General features: G+C 45.3%; 1 protein-coding gene across 1 annotated transcript in view; it reads left to right on the top strand.

Moving 5' to 3' along the window:
• Positions 1-311: 311 nt before the first annotated feature.
• The window catches only part of LOC132387412 (transportin-3-like), a 33,062-nt gene continuing 20,155 nt past the window's right edge, over positions 312-13,218 (top strand). The window contains exons 1-3 of the mRNA XM_059959771.1: positions 312-525; positions 10,773-10,897; positions 11,824-12,024. Coding sequence (XP_059815754.1) covers positions 10,781-10,897; positions 11,824-12,024 — 318 coding nt within the window. The 5' untranslated portion in view covers positions 312-525; positions 10,773-10,780. The remainder of the gene's footprint in view (positions 526-10,772; positions 10,898-11,823; positions 12,025-13,218) is intronic.

The raw sequence follows: 13,218 nt of genomic DNA, 5'->3' as shown, positions 1-13,218 counted from the left end.
CTCAGCCGTTCAGGCAGCACCAGTGGAAAAGAGTGCACAATCGGTGTTTCGAGCCGAGACCTTGCATCAATAAAATGTAAGCAGTCCAATGGGCGAAAGGTGGACGGTTTGGCCACGTCAATCACTGAGTGGAGACCAATAAGAAGGCTAGGACGGCCGATCCGGGGGCGGATCGTTTACGTGAGGTCATCACGCGGCGCCGCGCGGCGGAGCTGGTGGTCGGAGCGGCTCGCAGCGACGGGACGGCCGGGATCCGCTGAGAGGTGAGCGGGTATCGTGGTCACGGGGGAGACGGGGCTCAGCTCGGGGCAGAGGGGCCCATGGCCGAGGGTTTCGTCACAAACCGGGGACGCCTCCGGGTGGGCCCTCAACCGGCGCCTCCACCCAGCCGAACCTTCTAGAAATAATAGGGCTCTGAGTGCAACTACCTGGCGGCCGTGGCTTTGGCGTGAGGCCAGGATCACCCGCCCCACCTCGCACGCAGCAAGAACCCATGATTAGTGGGTTGGGCGACCCGATGGAAGGGTAAGGTGTTAGCCATGGGTACACGGGGTGTGGTGGGACGGCTGCGTGTCCACAGTTGTAATGTAGCGAACCGTGGCCATAATCCCAGCCCGAACCAAAAACACTGTGTGCCCGGGATAATGGGCAGCGAGTGAGTGTTTTATTGAATGACAGTAGACCAGTCCCGGGATTCATAACCATGTTACCAGGCAGTGAGTCTACTAAGTACAGTACTGTTTGCCAAGGGGTGGGGGAAGCGTTGTTAACGTTTAGAAAAGCAACGGTTCATTTTAGTTTTTTTTCTCTGTGGAGCAGATAGCAACTTGCACTTTACAACTTGTGTCAGGTAATACGTGCCTTATGTGACTGAATGGAAGGTTGCAGTTCCATTATAATCTCAGTCTCAACTTTTTATCATTGCTATGTCATGAATTTTTTTGTGTGGCAGCAGTACAATGCAAGACATAATTGCTGTAAGGTACAAGGAGACATAAATAGTGAAAAAGTAAGGTGGGCTGTTCTGAAATCTGGCACAGTGGGAAGGAGCTGTTTCTAAATCATGAATAAAATATTTTATTCACAATATTTGAGTTAACCATCATCAGGATGGTAGACATATACAAACTTAACAACCATCAAATCCCTTATCTCTGTCAGTCTCAGTTTGAATATACTCAGTATCCAAGTCTGCACAACCCACTTGGGTAGTATTGTGAAGGTGTAACAAGGGCTGCACCTCCCCGAGCACCTTGCTGACTGCTGGAGGGTAGGGGTGGTTAGTAACAGGGATGGCTGATCTTGGTTTAACATCAAAACCACAGACACCAGGCAGTTGCAGTCAGAACCGTTTTATTTCTGGTAGGATCTGTTGGGTGCGGGCCTATGTGGTGAGTTTCTGCAGCTAATTTTTGTCTTGCTGAACATCACTACACAAGTCTGAACAAGTGTTTTAATTTTTTTTAATCCTCTTGCTCTGTCTGCTTCTCCTCTCTGCTAATCTCAAGACACTCCTTAGGTTGTGAAAAGCATTTTATGAACTATTATTCTATTAATTAGATAATTTACTGATTTGTAAACTCACAGAAAACGGATAAAGGCACAAATCATTTGGGATGCTCTCTTTTGTTAACTGAGACATAGAAAATAAAGGCAATGCACACAAAAACTGGAGGAACTCAGCAGGCTAGCAGCATTTATGGAAAAGAATAAATGGTTTTGAGCCGAGACCCTTGATCAGGATCAGAGAAAAAAAGATGGGAAGTCAGAGTAAGAAGGTGGGGGAAGGGGAGGAAGAAGTAAAAGGTGGCAGGTAATGGGGAGGGGTGAAGTAAAGAGCTGGAAGTCGATTGGTGGAAGAGATAAAGAGCTGGAGAAAAGGGATTCTGACAGGAAAGGACAGAAGACTATGGAAGAAAGGGGGAGGAGCACCAGTGGGAGGTGTTGGGCAGTTAAGGAGATAAGGTGAGAGAGGGAGATGAGAACGGTGGTGGGGGGTAATTACTGGAAGTTCGAGAAATTGATGTTCATGCCATTAGGTTGGTGGCTACCCAGATGGAATATAAGGTGTTGCTCCTGAGTGGCCTTATCACAGCAGTAGAGGAGGTCATGCACTAACATGTCAGTATGGGAAGTAGAATTAAAATGAGTGGCCACCAGGAAATCCCACTTATTCTGGCGTATGGAGTGTAGGTGCTTGGCGAAGCCGTCTCCCAATTTGTGTCTGGTCTCCAATATGCAGGAGCTCTAGGTACATTAGATGACTCGAGCTTATAGGTGAATTGTCACCTCACCTGGAAGGGGCCCTGAATGGTAGTGAGGGAGGACATGTAACGGTGAGTTCCACTTGCAAGTATAAGTACCAGGAGGGAGATCAGTGAGCAGGGACGAATGGACAAGGGAGTTGTGTAGGGAGCAATCCCTGTTGTAAGCAGAAAGATGTGCTTGGTGGTGGGGTCTCATCGGAGATGGCAGAAGTTATGGAGAATTAAGTGCTGGAGGTAGGGCTAGTGGGATGGTAGGTGAGGACTAGAGGAACCCTGTCTCCGGTGGAGTGGCAGGTGGATGGGGTGAGGGCAGACATGCGCAGAATGTAAGAGATGTGGGTGAGGCAGCATTGATGGTGGAGGAAGGAGGAGAACATCACCTTAGTTCTGGATTGAAAAGCCTCATCCTGAGAATAAATATGGCAGAGATGGAGTGAAAAGGTTGGCATTTTACAAATTACAGCGTGGGAAGAGGTACAGCCCTCTGAGAATCAGAAAGTTTATAAAAGATATCCGTAGATAAGCTCTCGCTAGAGATGGAGATAGAGACAAAGGGGAAGAAGGTGTCGTAAATGGACCAAGTAAAATTGAAAGCAGGATGCAAGTTGGAGGCAAAGTTGATGAAGTGTACGAGCTTAAGGAAGCAGCACCAATGCAGTCATTGATGTACTGTACGAGAAGTTGGGGAGTGATACTATTGTAGGCTTGGAACATGGACTGTTCCACGTTCAGGCATAGCTGGGACCCATGTGAGTGCTCATGGCTGCACCGTTTGTTTGAAGGAAGAAGGAGGAGCTGAAGGAGAAATTATTGAGAGAGACCATTTCTTCTAGATGGAGGAGAACTGGTGGGTCTGGTGTCCAGAAAGAAGCAGAGAGCTTTGAAGTGGTTGGGTCTGGTGTTAAGGAAACTTGTGCTCTAAGCCAGAGTGAGTACTCTGTACATATTTTTCTGTCGCATTTTAGTCATTCACTTAAAGATACAAACAGTAACAGGTCCTTATGGCCAATGAACCCGTGCCACCCAATTACACTTGTGCCCAATTAACTTGCTAATCTTTAGAATGTGGATGGAAACGGGAAAACCTGGTCACGGAGAGAGCATACAAACTCCTTAAAGGCCACAGTGGAATTGAACCCAGGTCACTGGCACTGTAAAAGCATTGTGCTAACTGCTATGCTATTGTGCTGCCTCAGAAGCAATGTGATTGGAATTGATCAGGTGCAGTACATTGGCACGAATTTGCTGTCTGGTAGCAGTGAGACCTGGGCTCAGTCCTGATTTCAGGTACTGTGTGTTCAAAGATTACATGTTGTCTCAGTGATTACATGGTTGTCTCCCATATCCCAGAGACATGTGAGTTGATGGATTACTTGGTCATTATATTTTGTCTCTATCTAGTATGTGGGTAAGTAGTGGAACTTACTACTTACCTAGTGAAGGTGTGGAGAGTTGATGTGAGCGTGAGGAGAATAGGATTGCTGCAGGAATAATTTTAAAGGGTCGGTCGGGACACACCTGACGGGCTGAAGAGTTGGCCGCATTGGTGGGTTTAGGGCAGGGATTCCTGGTTTTTATTTATGCCATAGGCCAATACCAAGACCCTGGTTTAGAGTAGCACAGATACAGAGTCCATCAAAGATTAAAACAGATTTTCTTCCCTGAGAATATTAGTTCACAAAATTGGATTTATGTAAAACATCTATTTGTGTCATAGAGCAATATAGCATTGAATCAGATTCTGCAGTTCAATGAGTCTGTGCTGATCAGTGTCTACCCAGCTCATCCCAATTTCCTGTGTTTGGCCCATATCCCTCCAAGCCCCAGCCTTCCACATACCTAAGTGCTTCTGAAATGATGCTACTGTACCTTGCCCAACCCCTCACTCTGGCAGCTCGTTCCATGTACTCACCAGCCTTTCTGTGGAAAAAGTTGCTTCTCAAGTTTCTTTTAAATCTGGACACCCTGTCCTATGGGTGGGGGTGGGGGGGGAGAGCAGAAGGTTGCTACTACCCACCTGATCTAAATGTCTCATGTAAACTTAAACATTTTCTGAGAGCAGATCTGGCCGGCCCCAGGCCCTCTAGTAATGATAGCATCATTGTAAATCTTTTCTGCATTCTTTTCGGTTGAATCACATCTTCCTATTACAGTGTGACCAAAACTGTACACAGTTCTGCTACTTCAAGAATGATATTTGTACAATCCAATGTCCCAACTCATTGTCTGGATTAATGAAGGCCTCCATGGTAAACATGAGGAAATCTGCAGATGCTGGAAATTCAAACAACACACACAAAATGCTGGTGGAACACAGCAGGCCAGGCAGCACCTATAGGAAGAAGCACTGTCGACATTTCGGGCCGAGACCCTTCGTCAGGACTAACTGAAAGGAAAGATAGTAAGAGATTTGAAAGTAGGAGGGGGAGGGGGAAATGTGAAATGATAGGAGAAGACCGGAAGGGGTGGGGTGAAGCTAAGAGCTGGAAAGGTGATTGGCAAAAGTGATAGAGCTGGAGAAGGGAAAAGATCATGGGAAAGGAGGCCTAGGGAGAAAGAAAGGGGGAGGAGAGCACCAGAGGGAGATGGAGAACAGGCAGAGTGATGGGCCGAAAGAGAGAAAAAAAACAAACAACTAAGTATGTCAGGGATGGGGTAAGAAGGAGAGGAGGGGCATTAACGGAAGTTAGAGAAGTCAATGTTCATGCCATCAGGTTGGAGGCTACCCAGCCGGTATATAAGGAGTTATTCCTCCAACCTGAGTGTGGCTTCATCTTGATAGTAGAGGAGGCCATGGATAGACATATCAGAATGGGACGTGGAATTAAAATGTGTGGCCACTGGGAGATCCTGCTTTCTGTGGCTGACCGAGCGTAGGTGTTCAGTGAAACGGTCTCCTAGTCTGTGTCGGGTCTCACCAATATATAAAAGGCCACACCGGGAGCACTGGACGCGGTATACCACACCAGCTGACTCACAGGTGAAGTGTCGCCTCATCTGGAAGGTCTGTCTGGGGCCCTGAATGGTGGTGAGGGAGGAAGTGTAAGGGCAGATGTAGCATTTGTTCCATTTACAAGGATAAGTGCCAGGAGGGAGATCAGTGGGAAGGGATGGGGGGTGAAGAGTGGACAAGGGAGTCGCATAGGGAGTGATCCCTGCAGAAAGCAGAAAAGGAGGGGAGGGAAAGATGTGCTTGGTGGTGGGATCCTGTTGGAGGTGATGGAAGTTACGGAGAATTATATGTTGGACCTGGAGGCTGGTGGGGTGGTAGGTGAGGACAACGGGAACCATATCCCGAGTGGGGTGGCGGGTGGATGGGGTGAGGGCAGATGTGCGGGAAATGGGAGAGATGCGTTTGAGAGCAGAGTTGATGGTGGAAGAAGGGAAGCCCCTTTGTATAACATAATTTTCACCATACTGTCCAGCTACAATGCTGCATTTAATGAACTTTGCATTCGTGTCCCTAGGTCCCTCCATTTCATTATACTCCCTGGTGTCCTAGCACTCAGAGCACAAATGTGATGCTGGTTTGGGTTTCCAAGCGACATTACCTTGAGCTCAACTGTATTGAAATCCATTTGCCACTCCTTGGCCTAATTCTGTAACTGATCAAGAGCCCCTTGTAATGTACAATAATCTTCCCTATCAAAGAATCCTGTAACTTTTGTGTCATCTGCAAATTTACTGATCAAGCCTGTGCATTTGTATCCAGTCCATTCATATAAGTAACAACTATAATCCCGACACTGACCTCAGCGGCACATTACCAGTCACCGGTGCTTCCTACCTCTGAGCCAACTTTGAATCCACTTGACTAGAATCAACCAGGATCCCACAGTCCAGGCCAGCCTTGTATGTGGGATCTTGTTAAAAGCCCTAGCTATAATGCAAATAGACAATGTCCACTCCCTTACCCTCATCTTCCTTTTTGGTTTCTTCAAAAAAGCATCTCTAGAGGTTTTGTTAAGCATGAGTTCCCATGTACAAAGCCATACTAACTCCTATTTAGATTCTGTCTGTCCAAATGCTGGTAGATCCTAAGAACACACACAAAATGCTAGAGGAACTCAGCAGGCCAGGCAGCATCTATGGACAAAAGTACTGTCAATGTTTTGAGCTGAGACCCTTTGGCAGCACTGTAGAAAAAAAGATGGGGGAGGTGAGAGAAATACAAGGTGATGGGTGAAACCGGGAGGGGTGAAGGATGGGGTAAAGAGCTGGGAAGTTGATTGGTGAAAAAGATACAGGGCTGGAGAAGGGAGAGAGGAGAGGACAGAAGGTCGTGGGAAAAAAGAAAAGGGAGACAATGGGAAGGCACAGGGAAAGGGAGAGGGAAAGGGGCTTGGGAAATGCTGGGGGAGGGTCATTTCCAGAAGTTCAGGAAATCTATATTCATGCCATCAGTTTGGAGGCTACTCAGACGGAATATAAGGACTTGTTCCTCCAACCTGAGTGTGGCCTAGCTCATTGCGACAGTAGAGGAAGCCATGTATTAGCATATTGGAATGGGAGGTGGGATTAAAATGGGTGGCTAGCAGGAGATCCAGCTTCTGTTAGATGGGAGTGTCGGTGCTCGGCAATCTACATCGGATCTCAATGATATCCAGGAGGCTGTGCCAGGCACAGTATATGACCCCAACAGAGTCACAGGTGATGTGTTGCCTCACCTGGAAGGACGAGGGCCCTGAATGGTAGTGAGGGAGGAGCTGTAGGGGCAGGTGTAGCATGTGACCCACTTAGAAGGATAAGTGGCAGGAGGGAAGGGATGAATGAACCAGGGAGTCGCATAAATCCTTGCGGAAAGCAAAAAGTAGTGGGTAGGGAAAGGGGTGCTTGGTGGTGGGATCCAGTTGGAGATGGTGGAAGTTCCAGAAAATTCTGAGCTGGACGCGGAGGCTGGTGGGTGAGGACAAGAGGAACCCTATCCCAGGTAGGGTGGCAGGAGGATGGGGTGAGAGCAGACATGCGGTTGAGGGCAGTGTTGATGGTTTGTGCTGGCAGATCCTGTCCCTCAGAATTATCTTCAGCAACCTCCCCACTCCTGATGTCAGGATGACTGGTCTGTAGACCCCTAAACTTTTACTTGCTTCTACTTCTTGAAACAATGGAACAACATTCACAAGCTAACGATGAAGCGACTATCTCAGCGTGAGCCTCTCTACTTTCCGCTCTGGTTTCCCACAAAGTCCGAGGATGCACTTGGTCAGAGCTTCGGAAGTCCCACCTCCCTGATAAGATGAATGTTCTCCAAAACATAGAATACAGGCCCTCAGGTTCCTGATGTGCCAACCTTTAACCTCTCAATCTAACCCTTCCCTCTCCCATAGCTCTCTATTTTTCTTTCATTTGCCTAACTACGAGTCTCAAATATCCCTAATGTATCTGCTTCTATCACCACCCCTGGCAGCACTCTTGCCTACCTCTGATACTTCCCTCCAATCATCTTAAAATAATCCCCTCTTGTGTTAGCCATTTCTGCCCTGGGGTCAAAAGGTGTTGCCTATATACTTTATCAATGCCTATTATCATTTTGTACACCTCTGTCAAGTCATCTCTAATCCTCCTTCACTTCACAGAGAAAACCCCTGGTTCACTCAGGACATGTGCCCTCTAATCGAGGTAGCATCCTGGTAAATCTCTTTTGCACCCTCTCAAGATTCCACATCATTTCTATAACAAGATGATCAGAACTAACTATAATACTCCAGCTGGCCCAACCACAGGTTTGTAGAACTGCAGCATTACCTTGCTGCTTTTGAACTCAATCCCCTGATTAATGACAATTTGCTTTCTTAACCATTCTATCAGCTTGGTGCATGGTATCTCTATCAACTGCACCTGCCACTTCTCAACCTAGTTCAGCACCCTGTCAATGTCCCTTTGTAACTTATGATGACCTTCTACACTATCCACAACACCACCAACCTTCATGACACCTGCATCTCCTACTAATCCACCCTTCCACTTCCTCATCCAAGTCATTTACAAATATTACAAAGAGCAGGGGTCCCAGGACAGATCGCTGCAGAATACCTCTGGTCACCGACCTCTGGGCTTCATCTTCTGCCTTGTAGACAAGCCATTTCTAAATCCACACAGCCAAGTTTCCCTGGATCCCATGCCTCTTGACCTTTTGAATGTGCCTACGTGGGGAATCTTGTCACCACATTCATTACACTGCTCTGTCTTCATTTTGTTTCTCATATCTCTTGAGCAGATGTGAGTTTCTCTTCAGTAGACACACAATACCTTGGGTGTGTTCAAGACATTCCTTCCTACAAGCAAAACCCAGTGGCATGAATGGCAGCGATCCTTCACTACCAAATGAACTCAACGCCTTCTATTCCCACTTTGAAAGGGAGAACACAACTACAGCTGTGAAGATCCCTGCAGCACCTGATGACCCTGTGATCTCTGTCTCAGGCTGATGTTAGGCTGTCTTTAAAGAGACTGAACCCTCGCAAAGCAAAAGGAGTACCTCGTAAGGCTCTGAAAACCTGTACCAACCAACTGGTGGGAGTATTCAAGGAGATTTTCAACCTCTCACTGCTATGGGCAGATGTTCCCACTTGCTTCAAAAAAGGCAACAGTGCCTAAGAAGAATAATGTGAACTGCCTTAATGAGTATTGCCCAGTAGCACTCACATCTACAGTGATGAAATGCTTTGAGATGTTGGTCATGACTAATCTGAATTCCTGCCTCAGCAAGAACCTGGACCCATTGCAATTTGCCTATCACCACAATATGTCAACAGCAGATGCAATCTGCCCAAGGTTTTAGACCACCTGGACAACACAAACACCTATGTCAGGATGCTGTTCATCGACTATAGCCAGCATTTAATACCATCATTCCCACAATTTTGATTGAGTAGTTGTAGAACCTAGGCCCTTATACCTCCCTCTGCAATTGGATCCTTGACTTCCTAACTAGAAGACCACAATATGTGCGGATTGGTGGTAACATCTCTTCCTCGCTGATGATCAACACTGGTGCGTCTCTGGTGCGTGCTTAACCCGCTGTTCTACTCTCTATATACCCATGACTGTGTGGCTAGGCATATCTCAAACACCATCTATAAATTTGCTGACGATACAACCACTGTTGGTAGAATCTCAGGTGGTGACGAGAGGGCGTACAGGAGTGAGATATGCCAACTAGTGGAGTGGTGTCACAGCAACAACCTGGCACTCAACGTCAGTTAAGATGAAAGAGCTGATTATGGACTTCTGGAAGGGCGAGACAAAGGAACACATACCAATCATCATAGAGAGTGGAGAGAATGAGCAGTTTCAAGTTAATAGGTATCAAGATTTCATAGGATCTAACCTAATCCCGACATAGCGATGCAGTTATAAAGAATGCAAGACAGTGGCTTTACTTCATTAGGAGTCTGAGGAGATTTGGCATGTCAATGAATACACTCCAAAACTTCTATAGATGTACTGTGGAGAGCATTCTGATAGGCTGCATTACTGTCTGGTATGGGAGTAGGGGTGCTATAGCAGAGGGCTGAAAGAAGCTACAGGGAGTTGTAAATTTAGTTGGCTCCATTTTGCCTAAGTACCCAGGACATCTTCAAGGAACGGTGTCTCAGAAAGGCAGCGTCCATTATTAAGGACCTCCAGCACCCAGGGCATGCCCTTTTCCCACTATTACCATTAGGTGGGAGGTTCAGAAGCCTGAAGGCACACACTCAGTTATTCAGGAACAGCTTCTTCCCTTTTGCCATCCGATTCCTAAATGGACGTTGAACCCTTGGACACTACCTCACTTTTTTAGTATATAGTATTTCTGTTTTCTGCAAGATTTTTAATCTTTTCAATATAGCTATACTGTAATTGATTTATTATGTTTTTTTTTCTATATTATGTATTGCATTGAAATGCTGCTGGTAAGTTAACAAATTTCAAGTCACATGCCAGTGATAGTAAAACTAATTCTGAAATGCATTAGTTATGACCCAAGAGATGCTGGGATGATAAACCACCAGCTGCTTGTGTTAGCTACTGTCCAACTCATGAAAACTGAGCCAACAATTCTCAATGAATTCTTTTGCTGCATTTGTAAGAATGCTTTTGATTTACTTTGAATTTTACGCACGCAAGTTTCAAAAAGACTTGTTAATTCCTGTCTTCTCTTTTGATCTAAAATTTTGTATCAGTGGATTCTACTGCTTACATTAATTTGTACATAGATAACTGGAGTGAGAGATTTTGTTATGGCTTATGAGACTATTGTATGTGTGACTCACAAATACCTAAACAGTCACAAGTACCTAATGGCCGAGTTCATCATTGATGAGTAGCCACTGCTGTGCTGAGGCTGAATCAATCTATCACAGCTATTCTTCAACTGATGGAGACTGGCTAGCAGGCTTGATCAGTACATACAAGGGCAAAGAAGGATGCTGTGCACAGTGGGATGTAACGTGCCCGAAGAAAACACCGTTTGAGTTGCAAGCTTGTTTAATAATTTATCCATCTGTTGACATTGACTTCCAGATCACAGAATGGAGGGGGAGGTCAGTTTAGATTCTGTCTATCAAGCTGTTCAAGCTTTATACCATCATCCAGATCCACAGGGTAAAGAGAGAGCTTCAGCCTGGCTGGGTGAATTCCAAAAGTCGGTGAGTTCAATATACAATGTAGATCTGTGTTGCAGCCCAGTGTTGGTCTGTGGTCTAAGAGAAGAAATGTATCTTTACAGACTTGAATTAACATTAAGCGCAGTTCCAGCTCTCCACGCTTCATTGTTGTACTTATTTTACCTCAAGAAAATTAGGGTCTGAAACCCAAAACTGTCCATTTGAACAGCCGGTGAGATCTGATCAATTAGACAGCACTGACTAATCACGAGTGTGGCGCCAATGATGCTTACCAAGATATATTTTAATATCAAAACCAGTAGTGTCCATAACTTTGGTGAATTTACCTTTTGTGGCAACATTGCAGTTTTTCTCTTTATTGAAAATTGATACAAGAACCAGAATAAAGCACAGGGCTCCCTTGTCATTTCTGTCCTGGCTGATGAACTTCAGCCCCTGTCACCTTCCAGAATTGATTGTGTTCATTGTTTATATCTCTCAGAATTTTGGCAAAATGCTTGTTTTCACAGCGGTCCCTGAAGATGATGTATTGAGGGACGAGACAGGTGACATATACCAAAGGTGGTTTATTATGTTGAAGTGTAGTTTTTTTCCCCACCAGCTTTCCAGATAGTGGAAGTTAATTAAATAAATGAATTTGCTGTAAATTCTTACCCGGCCTGAGAACTGTGCTGCTCTTCATATCAACATTATAGAAAAGAGAATTGGCTTAGAGGGAACAGTGGTACTTGTCATGATCTGGGTGGCGCACAAACTAAAGCTACTCACTATCTCACTGCACATGATAACAGTAAATCAACACCAATTCCATGTCTAAAAGTATTTCAGTAAAAGAAATTTAAGGATTGGACAAATTAAATGTCTCGTATCAACTTCTGAAGACTGTTAAATTTCAGCTGCTGTGGTCAGTTTTAACAATTTCCTGTTTCTTCTCTTCTACTGGCCAGATGTTCTCATGGCAGATATCCGACCAGCTGTTGAGACTCCAGCGTGACATCGAGTCGTGCTACTTCGCTGCCCAGACTATGAAGATGAAAATCCAGTATTCATTTTACGAGCTGCCCCCTGAGATGCACTCGTCACTTCGTGATTCACTGCTCACACATCTGGAGAGCCTGAAGGACTTGTCCCAGGCCATTGTCACACAGGTATCATGTGTAGGAACTTTGAAGGAGCTGGATGTTGGGGTCAGTGTGTCTTTTTCACCTGTGCCTTCTCTAGATTTTGATTTCCTTGGCCTGGGAAAAATTCACCCTGCCTGTGCCTTTGTGATTTTATACACCTGTGTGAGGTCACCCCACAGTCTTCAAGAAGTAGTACTAGCCTTCTCTCTTTGTAACTTGTTCATTCGAGTCCCAGCAATATTCTTGTAAATCTTCACTCTTTCCATTTTCTCTTGTCCTGTATCATATTATTTCCCATATCTGACTGTTGGATTTTCTTTGATAAATTTTTAAATTATGTTTTGTGCTTGGCTTTGCTCGCTTGTGCTACTTAAAAATCCTTTTTTCAGGATCTGGCCAGACCAGAATAGTTTACCCATTCCTCTTGCTCTTTGAGAAAGGAGTGGTTGTACAGCCAGGCCATTTCAGGAGATATTTAAGAGTTGACATGTGAAGGGTATTTGATGAGGAGTCACGGAAAGGTTCGACAGGATAAGGTGGCTAGCTTTTTCTCAAGTGCATCAATGAACTGGATAGCTGTAAACAGAAAACATACATAAGCAACAGGTGAATATCTAGACTGAGTGTTAGACTGCTTAGGGAAAAGTCCCCACAAACAGAGAGAGTCCTTTTTGAATAATTCACTTCAGTATTCAGTAGACGGGTTTTGACAACTGTGAGGTCAGTGTAGAACAGCTCACTGTGCTGAGCATGTAAAGATCAAGAAAGAGGCAGTGTTGGAACCTCTGGGGAAAAAAACATTAGTATAGGTAAGTCCTTGGGGCCAGGTGGAATTTAACCAGTGCTACTACAGAAAGCAAAGAAAATGATTGCTAGGACATTGATGATTGTTGCATCCTTGGCAGCAGGTGTAGTACCAGAGATTTTAAGGATGGCAGATGTTCAAGAAAAGTAGTATGAGTAATCCAGGGAGCAGTGAGCTTTAGGTCAGTGGTGGGCAGACTATTGGAGAAGGTTCTTAGAAAAGGGATGTATGACCTTTTGGAGAAACAGTCTTAATAGGGATACTCAGCATGGCGTTATAAGGAGCAGGTTATACCTCACCAGCCTGACTGAGTTAATGAAGCAGATTGTGAAGGTAGATGTGGTGTATATGATCGTAGTAAGTTGCTTGACAAGGTTTCCTATAGCAAGCTCATTCAGAAAGGCCTGAAGCGT

The sequence above is a fragment of the Hypanus sabinus genome, unplaced genomic scaffold, assembly GCF_030144855.1.
Source record: "Hypanus sabinus isolate sHypSab1 unplaced genomic scaffold, sHypSab1.hap1 scaffold_1834, whole genome shotgun sequence".
In the NCBI taxonomy this organism is placed as follows: Eukaryota; Metazoa; Chordata; class Chondrichthyes; order Myliobatiformes; family Dasyatidae; genus Hypanus; species Hypanus sabinus.
Note: the sequence above shows the minus strand (reverse complement) of the source record. Positions and strands in the feature narration are given on the sequence as shown.